Source organism: Salmo salar, chromosome ssa10 (genome assembly GCF_905237065.1).
Source record: "Salmo salar chromosome ssa10, Ssal_v3.1, whole genome shotgun sequence".
Taxonomy (NCBI): Eukaryota; Metazoa; Chordata; class Actinopteri; order Salmoniformes; family Salmonidae; genus Salmo; species Salmo salar.
Genome location: NC_059451.1, coordinates 44,234,686 through 44,250,988, shown reverse-complemented (window position 1 = coordinate 44,250,988; position 16,303 = coordinate 44,234,686). Strand labels below are relative to the sequence as shown.

Sequence of the window (16,303 nt, the reverse complement as noted above, 5' to 3'; positions counted from 1 at the left end):
GACACCATGTACAGTTGCAAACCGTAGTCTGGCTTTTTTATGGCTGTTTTGGAGCAGTGGCTTCTTCTTTGCCGAGCGGCCTTTCAGGTTATGTCGATATAGGACTCATTTTACTGTGGATATAGATATTTTTGCACCTGTTTCCTCCAGCATCTTCACAAGGTCTGTTGCTGTTGTTCTGGGATTGATTTGCACTTTTCACACCGAAGTACGTTCATCTCTAGGAGACAGAACACGTCTCCTTCCTGAACGGTATAACGGCTGCGTGGTCCCATGGTGTTTATACTTGCGTACTATTGTTTGTACAGATGAATGTAGTTCCTTCAGGCATTTGGAAACTGCTCCCAAGGATGAACCAGACTTGTGGAGGTCTACAATTTTTTTGATTTTCCCATGATGTCAAGCAAAGAGGCACTGAGTTTGAAGGTAGGCCTTGAAATACATCCACAGGTACACCTCCAATTGACTCAAATGGTGTCAATTAGCATCAGAAGCTTCTAAAGCCATGACATCATTTTCTGGAATTTTCCAAACTGTTTAAAGGTACAGTAAACTTAGTGTATATAAACTTCTGACACACTGGAATTGTGATACAGTGAATTATAAGTGAAATAATCTGTCTGTAAACAATTGTTGGAAAAATTACTTGCGTCATGCACAAAGTATATGTCCTAACTGACAAACTATAGTTCGTCAACAAGAAATTTGTGGAGTGGTTGAAAAACGAGATTAATGACTCCAACCTAAGTCTATGTAAACTTCCAACTTCAACTCTAGGTCTTCAGCCAGCATGGAACAAAATGGGGGGGTGGGACGGGCCATTCAAAACTTCTACAGTAATGTGGATTCTACCATGATTCCGGATAATTCTGAATGAATCGTGAATAATGATGAGTGAGAAAGTTACATACACACAAATATCATACCCCTAAGACACGCAAACCTCTCACCATTACAATAACAGTGGGGGGGGGGGGACAGTGAAGCATTTTTGGGGGGGTATGATATTTCTGTGTCTAACTTTCTCACTCATCATTATTCACGATTCATTCAGGATTATCCGTAATCAAAGTAGCATCCACATTAATGTAGAAGTGTTTACAAACATTCTATTCTTACCTACAATAAAAATGACACAATACATGATTTTACCATTCATTTCCATTGAGCACTAAATGATCTGAAACACAACCAAAAACAAACAGAAAATGCATTCAACAAATGTTTTGAGTCACAAGCTTGATGTAGTCATTGTCTGCTATGAATATGGGACCAAAAACTTCACTTTTGACTACTTTAATACACATACAAGTGAATTTGTCCCAATACTTTCGGTCCCCTAAAATGGGGGGACTATGTACAAAAACTGCTGTAATTTCTAAACAGTTCACCTGATATGGATGACAATACCCTCAAATTAAAGCTGACCGTCTTCACTTTAACTTCATGGTCATAGCCTTTTTTTCAAATCCAAACTTTTGGTATATAGAGCCCAAAAAAAAAAAAATGCTTCACTGTCCCAATAATTAATTACGGAGGGCACTGTTGGTGCAATTTCAATGTTGTTTGAGTTGCTTTTAGTATCACCAAATTAGCTTTAGAGGATTTTACTGCAACATTGCTCACTGCATCCAAGTTGCTTGACATAGGTGTTTCAAAGAGCTGTCAGTCAAGGTGAGCTCATGAACACAAGCTCCCCGCCCACTCAGCCTGTTGTTTCAAACTTCCTGGTAGTTAGCCATGAGAGAAAAATTACTTTTCAGAATGAATTTTCAGGACCTTTAAGATGGGAGTATATAACTTCAGAATGTTCCTGAAAACTTCCCCCAATCAAATCGTAAAAACACAGACTAGGCTATTTAATGCTCTGGCATACAGGCATGCACACACACTCGGATTCCCGCAGGCAGGCAGGCACACACACACACACACATATATACGGATGATCGCAGTTAGGCACGGACACACACAGCAGGAGTTGAAACAGTACTTACAGCATCTTTTGGCGGCCTCCACACACAGCTCCTCAGCGGTGAAGCTGTCTTTGAGGAACAGCAGCGGGTGAATATCTGGTAGGTAGAAATGAATCTCCAGACCTCTCATGGGCACAGTGACGGGGCCCTCGGCCCTCCTCGGCCTCCTCATCTTCCCACACAGTTGCCTGCCCAGCTCCATCACCCCCAGACTTGGCATCCAGACTCTGGAAGGAGAGGGAGAGGGATGGTGAGTTGGTGTGGGTAAGTGTGTCAGGAGTGGGTAATGTATTGATCCAGAGGTGAGCTCACTGTAGCAGCGATGCAGAGTCCTGCATAGCCTGATGACTCATGTTCCAACATGGGCTGCCCCCAACACACACACACACCTACTGAGGCGACGTCATTCACAACACACACAACTGATTAGATGATCTCACCAAAGCAAACACACACCTCTTGAAATGTCATTCACATACCTTCATAGATTAAATCAAAAACACACACACACACACACTCCTCTACCAAGGTAACCCTATTAATAACACACACGCCCACTGAATTGATGTCATCAAGAACAACCACAGAATTATAATTACTCTAGCCATGTTATTTCTAAGAGCACAACACACTCTGTGGTCCCGTGACGTGGCAATCCAAGGACAAGAGAGTTGACCGAGGATACACTGTCCCCTTTACCCAACTCTCCTACTAGAGGAAGAGAAGATGAAGGGAAGAGAGGAGGAGGGGATGAGGAAGAGATGGAGGAGAGATAGTTCTCCTCTGCATGCAGATCATCCCATTAGTTCTCCCAGCAGCGTTTCCCCTTCCTCTAGAGCGGGCAGCACCCCCAGTGGCTAGGACACAGCTTGTTTCATAACAGCCCTTATCAGCCTATCGCCCGTGGCGGCGGAGCTCTGATCTACTGACTGATGACGGGATCAGCAGGGTCACAGTACACACACACACACATAGCGTTTACACAGGTGGCCCAACTTGGAACTTTTTTTCACTAATTGGTCTTTTGACCAATCAGATCAGCTCTGAAAAAGATCTGATGTGAAAAGATCTGATTGATCATGATCAAAATACCAATTATTGGAAAAAAATATCAAAATTGGGCTGCCACACACACAAAATAGGCCTACATTAAATCATACATCTCTCCACTGATAGGAATATAACAGGACATAGTAAGGACTACATTAAATATGTCAATGCAGAATATAACGCATCTCAACATCAACTTTTCAGAGGAGACTGTGTGAATCAGGCCTTCATGGTCGAATTGCTGCAAAGAAACCACTACTAAAGGACACCAATAAGAAAAAGAAACTTGCTTGGGCCAAGAAACACCAGCAATGGACATTAGACCGGTGGAAATCTGTCCTTTGGTCTGATGAGTCCAAATTTGACATTTTTGCTTCCAGCCGCCGTGTCTTTGTGAGACGCAGAGTAGGTGAACGGATGATCTCTGCATGTGTGGTTCCCACCGTGAAGCATGGAGGAGGAGGTGTAATGGTGCATTGCTGGTGACACTGTCTGTGATTTATTTAGAATTCAAGGCATACTTAACTTCTTTGGGATGGGGGCAGTATTTTGACATCCGGATGAAAAGCGTGCCCAAAGTAAACTGCCTGCTACTTAGGCCCAGAAGCTAGGATATGCATATAATTGGTAGATTTGGATAGAAAACACTCTAAAAAGTTTCTAAAACTGTTAAAATAATGTCTGAGTATAAAAGAACTGAAATGGCAGGCGGAACCCCGAGGACAAACCATCCCAAAAAAAAGAAAATCATCCTACCACTGATTTCAATGGCTGGCACTTTTATAATAGGGCGAAATCATGCCTGATTGCAATTCCTAGGGCTTCCACTAGATGTCAGTCTTTAGAAAGAGTTTCAGGCTGGTTTTTGGAAGAATGAGACAGAAATTATAGTTTTTCTAGGTGGCTCCAATCTTGGCTGTAGTGTTTCCAAGCGCGTGACAGAGCGCGTTCTTTGGTATTTTTCTCCGGTAAAGACAATAACGATTCTCCGTCTTAAATTTGATCATTTATTTGCGTATTAGGGTACCTATTGTTTGATTATAAACGTTGATTGACTTGTTTAGATAAGTTTATTGGTAACGTTTGGGATTCATTTTGTATGCATTTTTAAGGAGGGAAACCGAGTGGATTATTGACTGAAGCGCGCCAGCTAAACTGAGTTTTTATGGATATAAAGAAGGACTTTATCGAACAAAAGGACCATTTGTAATGTAACTGGGACCTTTTGGAGTGCCAACAGAAGAAGATCTTCAAAAGTAAGGCATATATTATATCGCTATTTCTGACTTTCGTGTCGCAACTCCCTTCTTGAAAATGAGTTATGCATTTGTGTGCTGGGCGCTGTCCTAATCGCATTGGTTTGCTTTCGCCGTAAAGCCTCTTTCAAATCTGACACGGCGGCTGGATTAAGTTTAGCTTTATTTTGATGTATTATACTTGTGATTTCATGAAAGTTAAATATTTATAGTAATTTAATTTGAATTTTGCGTTCTGCAATTTAACCGGATGTTGGCCAGATGGGACACTAGCGTCCCAATGATCCACAAGAAGTTAACCAGCATGGCTACCACAGCATTCTGCAGCGATACGCCATCCCATCTGGTTTGCGCATAGTGGGACTATTGTTTGTTTTTCAACAGGACAATGACCCAACACACCGCCAGGCTGTGTAAGGGCTATTTGACCAAGAAGGAGAGTGATGGAGTGCTGCATCAGATGACCTGGCCTCCACAATCACCCGACCTCAACCCAATTGAGATGGTTTGGGATGAGTTGGACCGCAGAGTGAAGGAAAAGCAGCCAACAGGTGCTCAGCATATGTGGTAACTTCTTCAAGACTGTTGGAAAATAATTCCAGGCGAAGCTGGTTGAGAGAATGCCAAGAGTGTGCAGAGCTGTCATCAAGGCAAAGGGTGGCTACTTTGAAGAATCTCAAATCTAAAATATATTTTAATTTCTTTAACACTTTTTTGGTTACTACATGATTCCATATGTGTTATTGCATAGTTTTGATGTCTTCACTATTATTCTACAATGTAGAAAATGGTAAAAAAAATTAAGAAAAACGCTTGAATGAGTAGGTGTGTCAACGATTGACTGGTACTGTATATAAAAGTACCATGTATGCAAAATGTATAAATAAAATGTATAAATAAAATATGTAAAGTGTTATATGTCAAGTATATGTATACATAGCAACAAAGCTGTAAAAACAAACATTTGTGTGCGGCGAAGAGGGGTTAATAAACCTTTTTTTTATTTATTTATATATATATTTTTTTATATATAGTTTGTAGAAACTATAAAATAACATAAAAAGTGACCAGGCAGCATGCAACAATTTGTTGAATTTTAATCGCAACAAATAATCTGCTCAGACCACAACCAAGGAGCATCAAAAGTCGTGCTATAAATTCTCAGACAACCCAAAGATTCCTTGATGCCCTTCAAGACTCCCTCTGCCTACCCAAGGATGTCAAAGGACAAAAATCAGTTAACCACCTAACTGAGGAACTCAATTTAACCTTGCGCAATACCCTAGATGCTGTTGCACCCCTAAAAACATTTGTCATAAGAAACTAGCTCCCTGGTATACAGAAAATACACGAGCTCTGAAGCAAGCTTCCAGAAAATTGGAACGGAAATGGCGCCACACCAAACTGGAAGTCTTCCGACTAGCTTGGAAAGAAGAAACCTCACCGCTGCTCGATCATCCTATTTTTCAACTTAATTGAGGAAAATAAGCACAATCCAAAATTTATTTTTGATACTGTCGCAAAGCTAACTAAAAAGCAGCATTCCCCAAAAGAGGATGGCTTTCACTTCAGCAGTAATAAATTCATGAACTTCTTTGGGGAAAAGATCATGATCATTAGAAAGCAAATTACAGGCTCCTCTTTAAATCTGTGTATTCCTCCAAAGCTCCGTTGTCCTGAGTCTGCACAACTCCGCCAGGACCTAGGATCAAGGGAGACACTAAAGTGTTTTAGTACTATATCTCTTGACACAATGATGAAAATAATCATGGCCTCTAAACCTTCAAGCTGCATACTGGACCCTATTCCAACTAAACTACTGAAAGAGCTGCTTCCTGTGCTTGGCCCTCCTATGTTGAACATAATAAACGGCTCTCTATCCACCGGATGTGTACCAAACTCACTAAAAGTGGCAGTAATAAAGACTCTCTTGAAAAAGCCCAATCTTGACCCAGAAAATATATATTTTTTTTAATTAAAAATTAAAAAAATTTAAAAACGGCCTATATCGAATCTTCCATTCCTCTCAGAAATTTTAGAAAAAGCTGTTGCGCAGCAACTCACGCTTCAGTCTGGTTTTAGACCCCATCATAGCACTGAGACTGCACCTGTGAAGGTGGTAAATAACCTTTTAATGGCATCAGACCGAGGCTCTGCATCGGTCCTCGTGCTCCTAGATCTTAGGGCTGCTTTTGATACCATCGATCACCACATTCTTTTGGAGAGATTGGAAACCCAAATTGGTCTACACGGACAAGATCTGGCCTCGTTTAGATCTTATCTGTCGGAAAGATATCAGTTTGTCTCTGTGAATGGTTTGTCCTCTGACAAATCAACTGTAAATGTCGGTGTTCCTCAAGGTTTCGTTTTAGGACCACTATTGTTTTCACAATATATTTTACCTCTTGGGGATGTCATTCGAAAACATAATGTTAAATTTCACTGCTATGCGGATGACACACAGCTGTACATTTCAATGAAACATGGTGATGCTCCAAAATTGCCCTCGCTAGAAGCCTGTGTTTCAGACATAAGGAAGTAGATGGCTGCAAACGTTCTACTTTTAAACTCGGACAAAACAGAGATGATTGTTCAGGGTCCCAAGAAACAAAGAGATCTTCCGTTGAATCTGACAATTAATCTTGATGGTTATACTCAAATAAAACTGTGAAGGACCTCGGTGTTACTCTGGACCCTGATCTCTCTTTTGAAGAACATATCAAGACTGTTTCAAGGGCAGCTTTTTTTCCATCTACGTAACATTGCAAAAATCAGAAACTTGCTGTCCAAAAATGATGCAGAAACATTAATCCATGCTTCTTTTGTTACTTCAAGGTTGGACTACTGCAATGCTCTACTTTCCAGCTACCCGGATAAAGCACTAAATAAACTTCAGTTAGTGCTAAATACGGCTGCTAGAATCCTGACTAGAACCAAAAAAAATGATCATATTACTCCAGTGTTAGCCTCCCTACACTGGCTTCCTGTTAATAAGGCAAGGGCTGATTTCAAGGTTTTACTGCTAACCTACAAAGCATTACATGGGCTTGCTCCTACCTATCTTTCCCATTTGGTCCTGCCGTACATACCTACACGTACACTACGGTCACAAGATGCAGGCCTCTTAATTGTCCCTGGAATTTCTAAGCAAACAGCTGGAGGCAGGGCTTTCTCCTATAGAGCTCAATTTTTATGGAATGGTCTGCCTACCCATGTGAGAGATGCAGACTCGGTCTCAACCTTTAAGTCTTTATTGAACACTCATCTCTTCAGTAGGTCCTATGATTGAGTGTAGTCTGGCCCAGAAGTGTGAATGTGAACGGAAAGGCTCTGGAGCAACGAACCGCCCTTGCTGTCTCTGCCTGGCCGGTTCCCCTCTCTCCACTGGGATTCTCTGCCTCTAACCCTATTACAGGGGCTGAGTCACTGGCTTACTAGTGTTCTCCCATGCCGTCCCTAGGAGGGGTGCGTCACTTGAGTGGGTTGAGTCACTGACGTGGTCTTCCTGTCTGGGTTGGGCCCCCCTTGGGTTGTGCCGTGGCGGAGATCTTTGTGGGCTATACTCGGCCTTGTCTCAGGATGGTAAGTTGGTGGTTGAGATATCCCTCTAGTGGTGTGGGGGCTGTGCTTTGGAAAAGTGGGTGGGGTTATATCCTGCCTGTTTGGCCCTGTCCGGGGGTATCATCGGATGGGGCCACAGTGTCTCCTGACCCCTCCTGTCTCAGCCTCCAGTATTTATGCTGCAGTAGTTTATGTGTCGGGGGGCTAGGGTCAGTCTGTTATATCTGGAGTATTTCTCCTGTCCTATCCGGTGTCCTGTGTCAATTTAAGTATGCTCTCTCTAATTCACTCTTTCTCTCTCGGAGGACCTGAGCCCTAGGACCATGCCTCAGGACTACCTGGCATGATGACTCCTTGCTGTCCCCAGTCCACCTGGCCGTGCTGCTGCTCCAGTTTCAACTGTTCTGCCTGCAGCTATAAAACCCTGACCTGTTCACCGGACATGCTACCTGTCCCAGACCTGCTGTTTTCAACTCTCTAGAGACAGCAGGAGTGGTAGAGATACTCTCAATGATCGGCTATGAAAAGCCAACTGACATTTACTCTTGAGGTGCTCACTTGTTGCACCCTCGACAACTACTGTGATTATTATTATTTGCCCATGCTGGTCATTTATGAACATTTGAACATCTTGGCCATGTTCTGTTATAATCTCCACCCGGCACAGCCAGAAGAGGACTGGCCACCCCTCATAGCCTGGTTCCTCTCAAGGTTTCTTCCTAGGTTTTGGCCTTTCTAGGGAGTTTTTCCTAGCCACCGTGCTTCTACACCTGCATTGCTTGCTGTTTGGGGTTTTAGGCTGGGTTTCTGTACAGCACTGAGATATCAGCTGATGTAAGAAGGGCTACATAAATACATTTGATTTGAATATACATAGCTAACAGAGTAATAATGTAGTCTCTGTAATTTATTATTTATGTCTGGAATCATGGTACAGTTAGCCTAAACTGGGAAAAGGCACATGCAAGCACCACACGCACAACTTTTGGCATGACGTAGGAGATCAGTAGGCTACAGTAGGGATTTGCACACGGAAAGGTTTTTCCCTAATAATTTGCCTAGGCTGCTCCTCATCCGTTGGCACTCAACCAAGGTGAGAGATGTAGACTAATCATTGATGTGTGTATAGAGTGTGATTTAAGGTAACATTTAGAATGGGGTGTTTGTATATGCATGAAAAAATACATACAGTGCCTTCGGAAATTATTCAGACCCCTTGACATTTTCCACATTTTATTGTGTTACAGCCTGAATTTAAAATTGATTAAATGAAGATTGTCACTGGCCTACACACACACAAAATACCCCCTAATGTCAAAGTGGAATTATCTTTTTTGAACTTCTTTACAAATGTATAAAAAATGTAAAAGCTGAAATGTCTTGAGTCAATAACTATTCAACCCCTTTGTTATGGCAAGCCTAAATAAGTTCAGGACTAAAACTGTGCTTAACAAGTCACATAAGTTGCATGGACTTACTCTGTGTGTGATTATAGCATTCAACATGATTTTATAATGACTACCTCATCACTGTACCCCACACAGAAAAGTATCTGTTAGGTCCCTCAGTCGAGCAGTGAATTTCAAACCCAGGTTCAACCACAAAGACCAGGGAGGTTTTCCAATGCCTCGCAAAGACGTGCACCTATTAGTAGATGGATAAAACAAACAGACATTGAATATCCGTTTGAGCATGGAGAAATTATTAATTACACTTTGGATGGTGTATCAATACACCCAGCTACTACAAAGATACAGGCGTCCATCCTAACTCAGTTGCCAGAAAGGAAGGACACCGCTCAGGGAGTTTAACATGAAGCCAATGGTGACTTTAAAACAGTTGCAGAGTTTAATGTAGAGGTCGACCGATTAATCGGAATGGCCGATTAATTAGGGCCGATTTCAAGTTTTCATAACAATCGTAAATCGGTATTTTTGGACGGCTTTTTTTTGCCAATCTTCTTTCTTTTTTTTACCTTTATCTTCTATGGGCTAGGTGGGATGCCAGCGTCCCACCTGCGGGACACAGCCAGTGAAATATCAGGGCGGAAAATTCAAAAACAACAAAATGTCATAATTCAACTTTCTCAAACATACGACTATTTTACACCATTTTAAAGATAAACTTCTCGTTAATCTAACCACATTGTCCGATTTCAAAAAGGCTTTACAGCGAAAGCAAAACATTAGATTATGCTAGGAGAGTACATAGACAAAAATAATCACACAGCCATTTTCCAAGCAAGGACATGTCAATAAAACCCAAAACACAGCTAAATGAAGCACTAACCTTCACGATCTTCATCAGATGACACTCCTAGGACATTATGTTACACAATACATGTATGTTTTGTTCGATAAAGTTAATATTTATATTCAAAAACAGCATTTTACATTGGCGCGTGATATTCAGAAAATGTATTCCCACCAAAACGTCCGGTGAATGTGCACATCAATTTCCAAAAATACTCATCATAAACGTTGACAAAATACATAACAATTATTTTAATAATTATAGATAGACTACTCCTTTATGCAACCGCTGTGTCATATTTTAAAATAGCTTTACGGAGAAAGCACAGTTTTCTATATTCTGAGTTCATAACTCAGCAATCACGGCGAGCTATTCAGACACCCGCGAAATTCGGGGCAACCTAAACTCAGAATTAGTATTAGAAATATTGTATTACCTTTGCTGATCTTCGTCAGAATGCACTCCCAGGACTGCTACTTCCACAAGAAATGTTGTTTTTGTTCCAAATAATCGATATTTATGTCCAAATACCTCCGTTTTGTTCGTGCGTTCAGATCACTTATGCAAAGGCATAGCGCGCGAGTGCGGAACGAGAGACGAAAAGTCAAAATGTTCCATTACCGTACTTAGAAGCAGGTCAAACGCTGTTTAAAATCAATCTTTATGGTATTTTTTACGTAAAATTGCGATAATATGCTAACCGGATAATAGCATATTCATTCAAGAAGAAAAAGAAGGAGGGGCGCGCTCGCGGGACCGAGAATATCCAATCCCTTTGTTGCCAGGCAGACCACTCAGTAACTGAGCTCCTATTATCTACCCAGTGACAGGAAAATGCTCAAACCACTTTCTGAAAGCTTTAGACAGCCAATGGAAGCCTTAGGAAGTGCAACGTCACCCCACAGACATTGGAGCTTCGATAGAGAATCTAAAGAAGAACTACAATTCTCAGACTTTCCACTTCCTGCTTGGATTTTTCTCAGGTTTTTTCCTGCCATATGAGTTCTGTTATACTCACAGACACCATTCAAACAGTTTTAGAAACTTCAGAGTGTTTTCTATCCAAATCTACTAATAATATGCATATCCTAGTTTCTGGGCCAGAGTAGTAACCTGTTTAAATTGGGTACGTTTTTCATCCGGCCGTGAAAATACTGCCCCCTAGCCCAGACAGGTTAACTAGGCAAGTCAGACTAAAAACACATTCTTATTTACAATGACGACCTAGGAACTGGGTTTAACTGCCTTGTTCAGGGGCAGAACGACAGATTTTTACCTTGTCTGCTCGGGGATTCAATCTTGCAACCTTACGGTTAACTAGTCCAACGCTCTAACCACCTGCTTTACATTGCACTCCACGAGGAGCCTGCCTGTTACGCGAATGCAGTAAGAAGCCAAGGTAAGTTGCTAGCTAGCATTAAACTTATCTTATAAAAAACAATCAATCATAATCACTAGTTAACTACACATGGTTGATGATATTACTAGTTTATCTAGCCTGTCCTGCGTTGCATATAATCGCTTAGGTACACGTTGCTCCAACCATAAACATCAATGCCTTTCTTAAAATCAATACACAAGTATATATTTTTAAACCTGCATATTTAGTTAATATTGCCTGCTAACATGAATTTCTTTTAACTAGGGAAAATGTGTCACTTCTCTTGCAAACAGTGTCAGGGTATATGCAGCAGTTTGGGGCGCCTGGCTTGTTGCGAACTGTGAAGACTATTTCTTCCTAACAAAGACAGCCAACTTCGCCAAACGGGGGATGATTTAACAAAAGCGCATTTGCGAAAAAAGCACAATCGTTGCACGACTGTACCTAAACATAAACATCAATGCCTTTCTTAAAATCAATACACAGAAGTATATATTTTTAAACCTGCATATTTAGCTAAAAGAAATCCAGGTTAGCAGGCAATATTAACCAGGTGAAATTGTGTCATTTTGCGTTCATTGCACGCACGTTCATATGCAACAGTTTGGGCCGCCTGGCTCGTTGCGAACTAATTTGCCAGACTTTTACGCAATTCTGACATAACATTGAAGGTTGTGCAATGTAACAACAATATTTAGACTTATGGATGCCACCCGTTAGATAAAACACAGAACGGTTCCTTATTTCACTGACAGGAAAAACTTTTTGTTTTTGAGATGATAGTTTCCGGATTCGACCATATTAATGATCTAAGGCTCGTATTTCTGTGTGTTTATCATATTATAATTAAGTCTATGATTTGATAGAGCAGTCTGACTGAGCGATGGTAGGCAGCAACAGGCTCGTAAGCGTTCATTCAAACAGCACTTTCGTGCGTTTGCCAGCAGCCCTTCGCAATGCATTGCGCTGTTTATGACTTCAAGCCTGTCAACTCCCAAGATTAGGCTGGTGTAACCGATGTGAAATGGCTTGCTAGTTAGCCAGGTGCGCGCTAATAGCGTTTCAAACGTCACTCGCTCTGAGACTTGGAGTAGTTTTTCCCATTGCTCTGCATGGGTAACGCTGCTTCGAGGGTGGCTGTTGTCGATGTGTTCCTGGTTCCAGCCCAGGTAGGAGCGAGGAGAGGGACGGAAGCTATACTGTTACACTGGCAATACTAAAGTGCCTATAAGAACATCCAATAGTCAAAGGTATATGAAATACAAATCGTATAGAGAGAAATAGTCCTAGAATTCCTATAATAACTACAACCTTAAACTTCTTACCTGGGAATATTGAAGACTCATGTTAAAAGGAACCACCAGCTTTCATATGTTCTCATGTTCTGAGCAAGGAACTTAAACGTTATATTGCACTTTTACTTCTCCAACACTTTGTTTTTGCATTATTTAAACCAAATTGAACATGTTTCATTATTTATTTGAGGCTAAATTGATTTTATTGATGTATTATATTAAGTTAAAATAAGTGTTCATTCAGTATTGTTGTAATTGTCATTATTACAAATAAATACATTTAAAGAAAAAAAAAAATCAATTGAACAAAAAAAAAAAATTGGCCGATTAATCGGTAGCGGCTTTTTTTGGTCCTCCAATAATCGGTATCGGCATTGAAAAATCATAATCGGCCGACCTCTAGTTTAATGGCTGTGATAGGAGAAAACTGAGGATGAATTACTCCACAATACTGGCCTAATCGACAGTGTGAGTGAAAAGAAGGATGTCTCTATAGAATAAAATTACTCAAAAACATGCAGCCCAAAAGAAATGTGGCAAAGCAATTAACTTTTTGTTGTGAATACAAAGAGTTATGCTTGGGTCAAATCCAACACGGAGTACCACTCTCCATTTTTCAAGCATAGTGGTGGCTGCATCATGTTATGGGTATGCTTGTAATCGTTAAGGACTGGTGAGTTTTTCAGGATAAAAATGTAAACAGATTGGAGTTAAGCACAGGCAAAATCCTAGAGGAAAACCTGGTTCAGTCTGCTTTCCACCAGACACTGGGAGATGAATTCACCTTTCAGCAGGACAATAGCCTAAAACATAAGGCCAAATCTACACTGTATTTGCTTCCCAAGAATACAGTGAATGGTCCTGAGTGGCCGAGTTACAGTTTTGACTTAAATCTGCTTGAAAATCTATGGCAAGACTTGAAAATGACTGTCTAACAATGATCAACAACCAATTTATAGTGCTGGGCGACTAACCGAAATGTCAGTTGACCGACATCGGTTGAATTATTTGAATTCCATTTTGTTCAGGTTTTTTCTGTGAGCTCAATGCACACATTGCACAGTTCTCTATGGATAAATCAAATACCACGTGAAATGTCTGATGTAATAGGGAGTTGTCGTTTCCAAGTATTCTACATAGTTTAGCTCATAAAACATTACCTACAATGAGATTTGTATGTTCACAGATGTAATTTCATGTTTCACGCATGGCTTTTCTTATGATCCTATCAAATTATGCATGGATTTTCTTAAGCGCCTAACGATGTGCAAGTTACATGTTTTGGCAGCTATCTGGCTCCATAAACCTTCGCCCCCGTTCTCTTATATTGAGGCGGAGTTGGGTTTTAATGACTAGTCGCGGCAACAACATTGAGTCAAAATGAGTTGATTCTTGTAAAAATGCTATTTCTGAAAACTCTTTGCTACATGTTCCTATGTTTGTACTGTACAAATACGGTCCTTCCGCGGGGTGTTAATTCATCATTTTAATAAAAACTTTTAGTGAACACAATCACCAACTGTTTCCTCGCTGCTCATACTAGGTAAACTGAGCTCCAATAGGGTCCGTGCTATTCGGGTTCCTTGGGATGTCCCTTGCTGTGTTCAAGCGTTAGTCAGAACAAGGAAACTCAGAAAAGTCCGACTTTCTAACTGGTTGTAGTTATACACGTGCAGTTATACATTGAAGTTGACATTTTAAATGGTTATGGGAGAGATTAATGCTGCAACCTGTCACTTTTGAGCGAACCGTTATAGATCTGTCATTCTCATTTTAAGCAAGTCCAAAAAGCGGTAGATCTGTTCTATGTGCGCCATTTCTATGCTTACCGTTCATCAGTTTTTGCGTCTTTTACTTTCGGGTTTGTACACCAGCTTCAAACAGCTGAAAATATATTATTTTGGGTTATGAAAAATATTTATTTTACAGCGGCTTAGATGGTTCTATTCTCTACACTGTATGTTTTGTCACAAACTTTAATTAGGCGAGCTATTAAAATTGGTGGAAATGGTGGAGCAATGTCTGCATACTGCACATTTAATATTAGGGTTAGGTACGGGTTTAGGATAGGGACCTCCCAAGGATGCCGGATAGCACAGACTCAATTGAATCTCAGTTTACGTTGTACGAGGAACGAGATAAAAGTCCGTGGTTGTATTCGCAAAAAGTTTTTATTGGAAGTATATATTTCAGTACCCCGCGGAAGGACCGCAGTTGTACAGGACAAACATAGGTACAGTTAAGCGTTTTCAGAATTGACATTTTTACAAGAATCGACTGATGGTGACTCAATATTGTTGCTTGTAAATCCCGCGACCAGTCATCAAAACTCAACTCCGCCTCGATTCAAGAGAACGGAGTTGAGGGTTCCGAGATCCCGTGCATTTGTAACAGCCCGCAATAAGCAGGTGTGAATCTAATAACGATTCTAGTTAAAAGAATATCAGCGGCTTGATGGCTGGTATTTTACTCAATATCAATTTAAAACAGATTGTATGTAGTTTTTACTCACCTAGCCGTTAGCAAGCTAGCCAGATGGCAAGTTTACTTCCGTATCGTTCTGTTCGTAGATCCAGAATATAATTATCCGTTGTGAAACTATAAAGACTGAGTTGATCTTGACAGGAAAATATCCTTAGTCATGTCAATATTCCAAACGAATTTGTTTTTGCCCGACGAGTTTCTTTCCCTTCTGGTCGAAAGTACATACATAATCTTTCTAGCTAACCCTTCCTGTCAAGTAACGTCCCTATTCCCGAAAATAGTGCGTCAAGCTCAGCTTCACACATTCTGATTGGTGCATTGCTCCTTCAGTCAAGTGATCATTTAGCCCACAGAAACTGTCATATATGTTGTTAACCCTAGATTGGAGGGAGCAGTAAACTGAAGGAAATCACATCCATTGTTGTGTGTGTGTGTGTGTGTGTGTGTGTGTGTGTGTGTGTGTGTGTGTGTGTGTGTGTGTGTGTGTGTGTGTGTAGAGATAATAAAACCATTCCTAATCTTTCATGGGTCTTAAAATCCACACAAAAGGGTGTGAGGTTATTATAAATGTCACAAATTCTGTTGCCATGTAGGCTTTTGGGAGTTCTTTGCATAGTAATGTTCTATGTATATTACTCATGTAATACACCATGCACAGTACCCTGCCCTGAACCTTAGACACTGTCACTAGCCGGCTACCACCCGGTACTCTGCCCTGCACCTCAGAGACTGCTGTCCTATGTACATAGTCATTGAACACTGGTCACTTTAATAATGTTTACTGTTTTATCCACTTGAAATTGATATACTATATTCTAGTCATGGCTCATCTTATATAGCTACTGCTGTACATAACTTTTCTATTCATATACTGTCCATACTGTCTATACACACCATTTACATACATACATTTAAGCAATAAGGCTGTGGTATAGGGCCAATATACCATGGCTAAGGGCTGTTTTTTGGCACTACGCAATGCAGAGTTCATTGATACATCCCTTAGCCGTGGTATATTGGCCATATACAACAATCCCTGAGGTGCCTTGC

General features: G+C 40.8%; 1 protein-coding gene across 1 annotated transcript in view; it reads right to left on the bottom strand.

The window, feature by feature from the left end:
* Nucleotides 1-15,571, bottom strand: part of jak1 (Janus kinase 1) — a 71,409-nt gene extending 55,838 nt beyond the window's left edge. Inside the window, exons 1-2 of the mRNA XM_014123419.2 lie at nt 15,282-15,571; nt 1,995-2,200 (exon numbers count right to left, since the gene is read on the bottom strand). Of these exons, the coding sequence (XP_013978894.1) occupies nt 1,995-2,193 (199 nt within the window). The 5' untranslated portion in view covers nt 2,194-2,200; nt 15,282-15,571. The remainder of the gene's footprint in view (nt 1-1,994; nt 2,201-15,281) is intronic.
* Between the last annotated feature and the right edge of the window lie 732 nt (nt 15,572-16,303).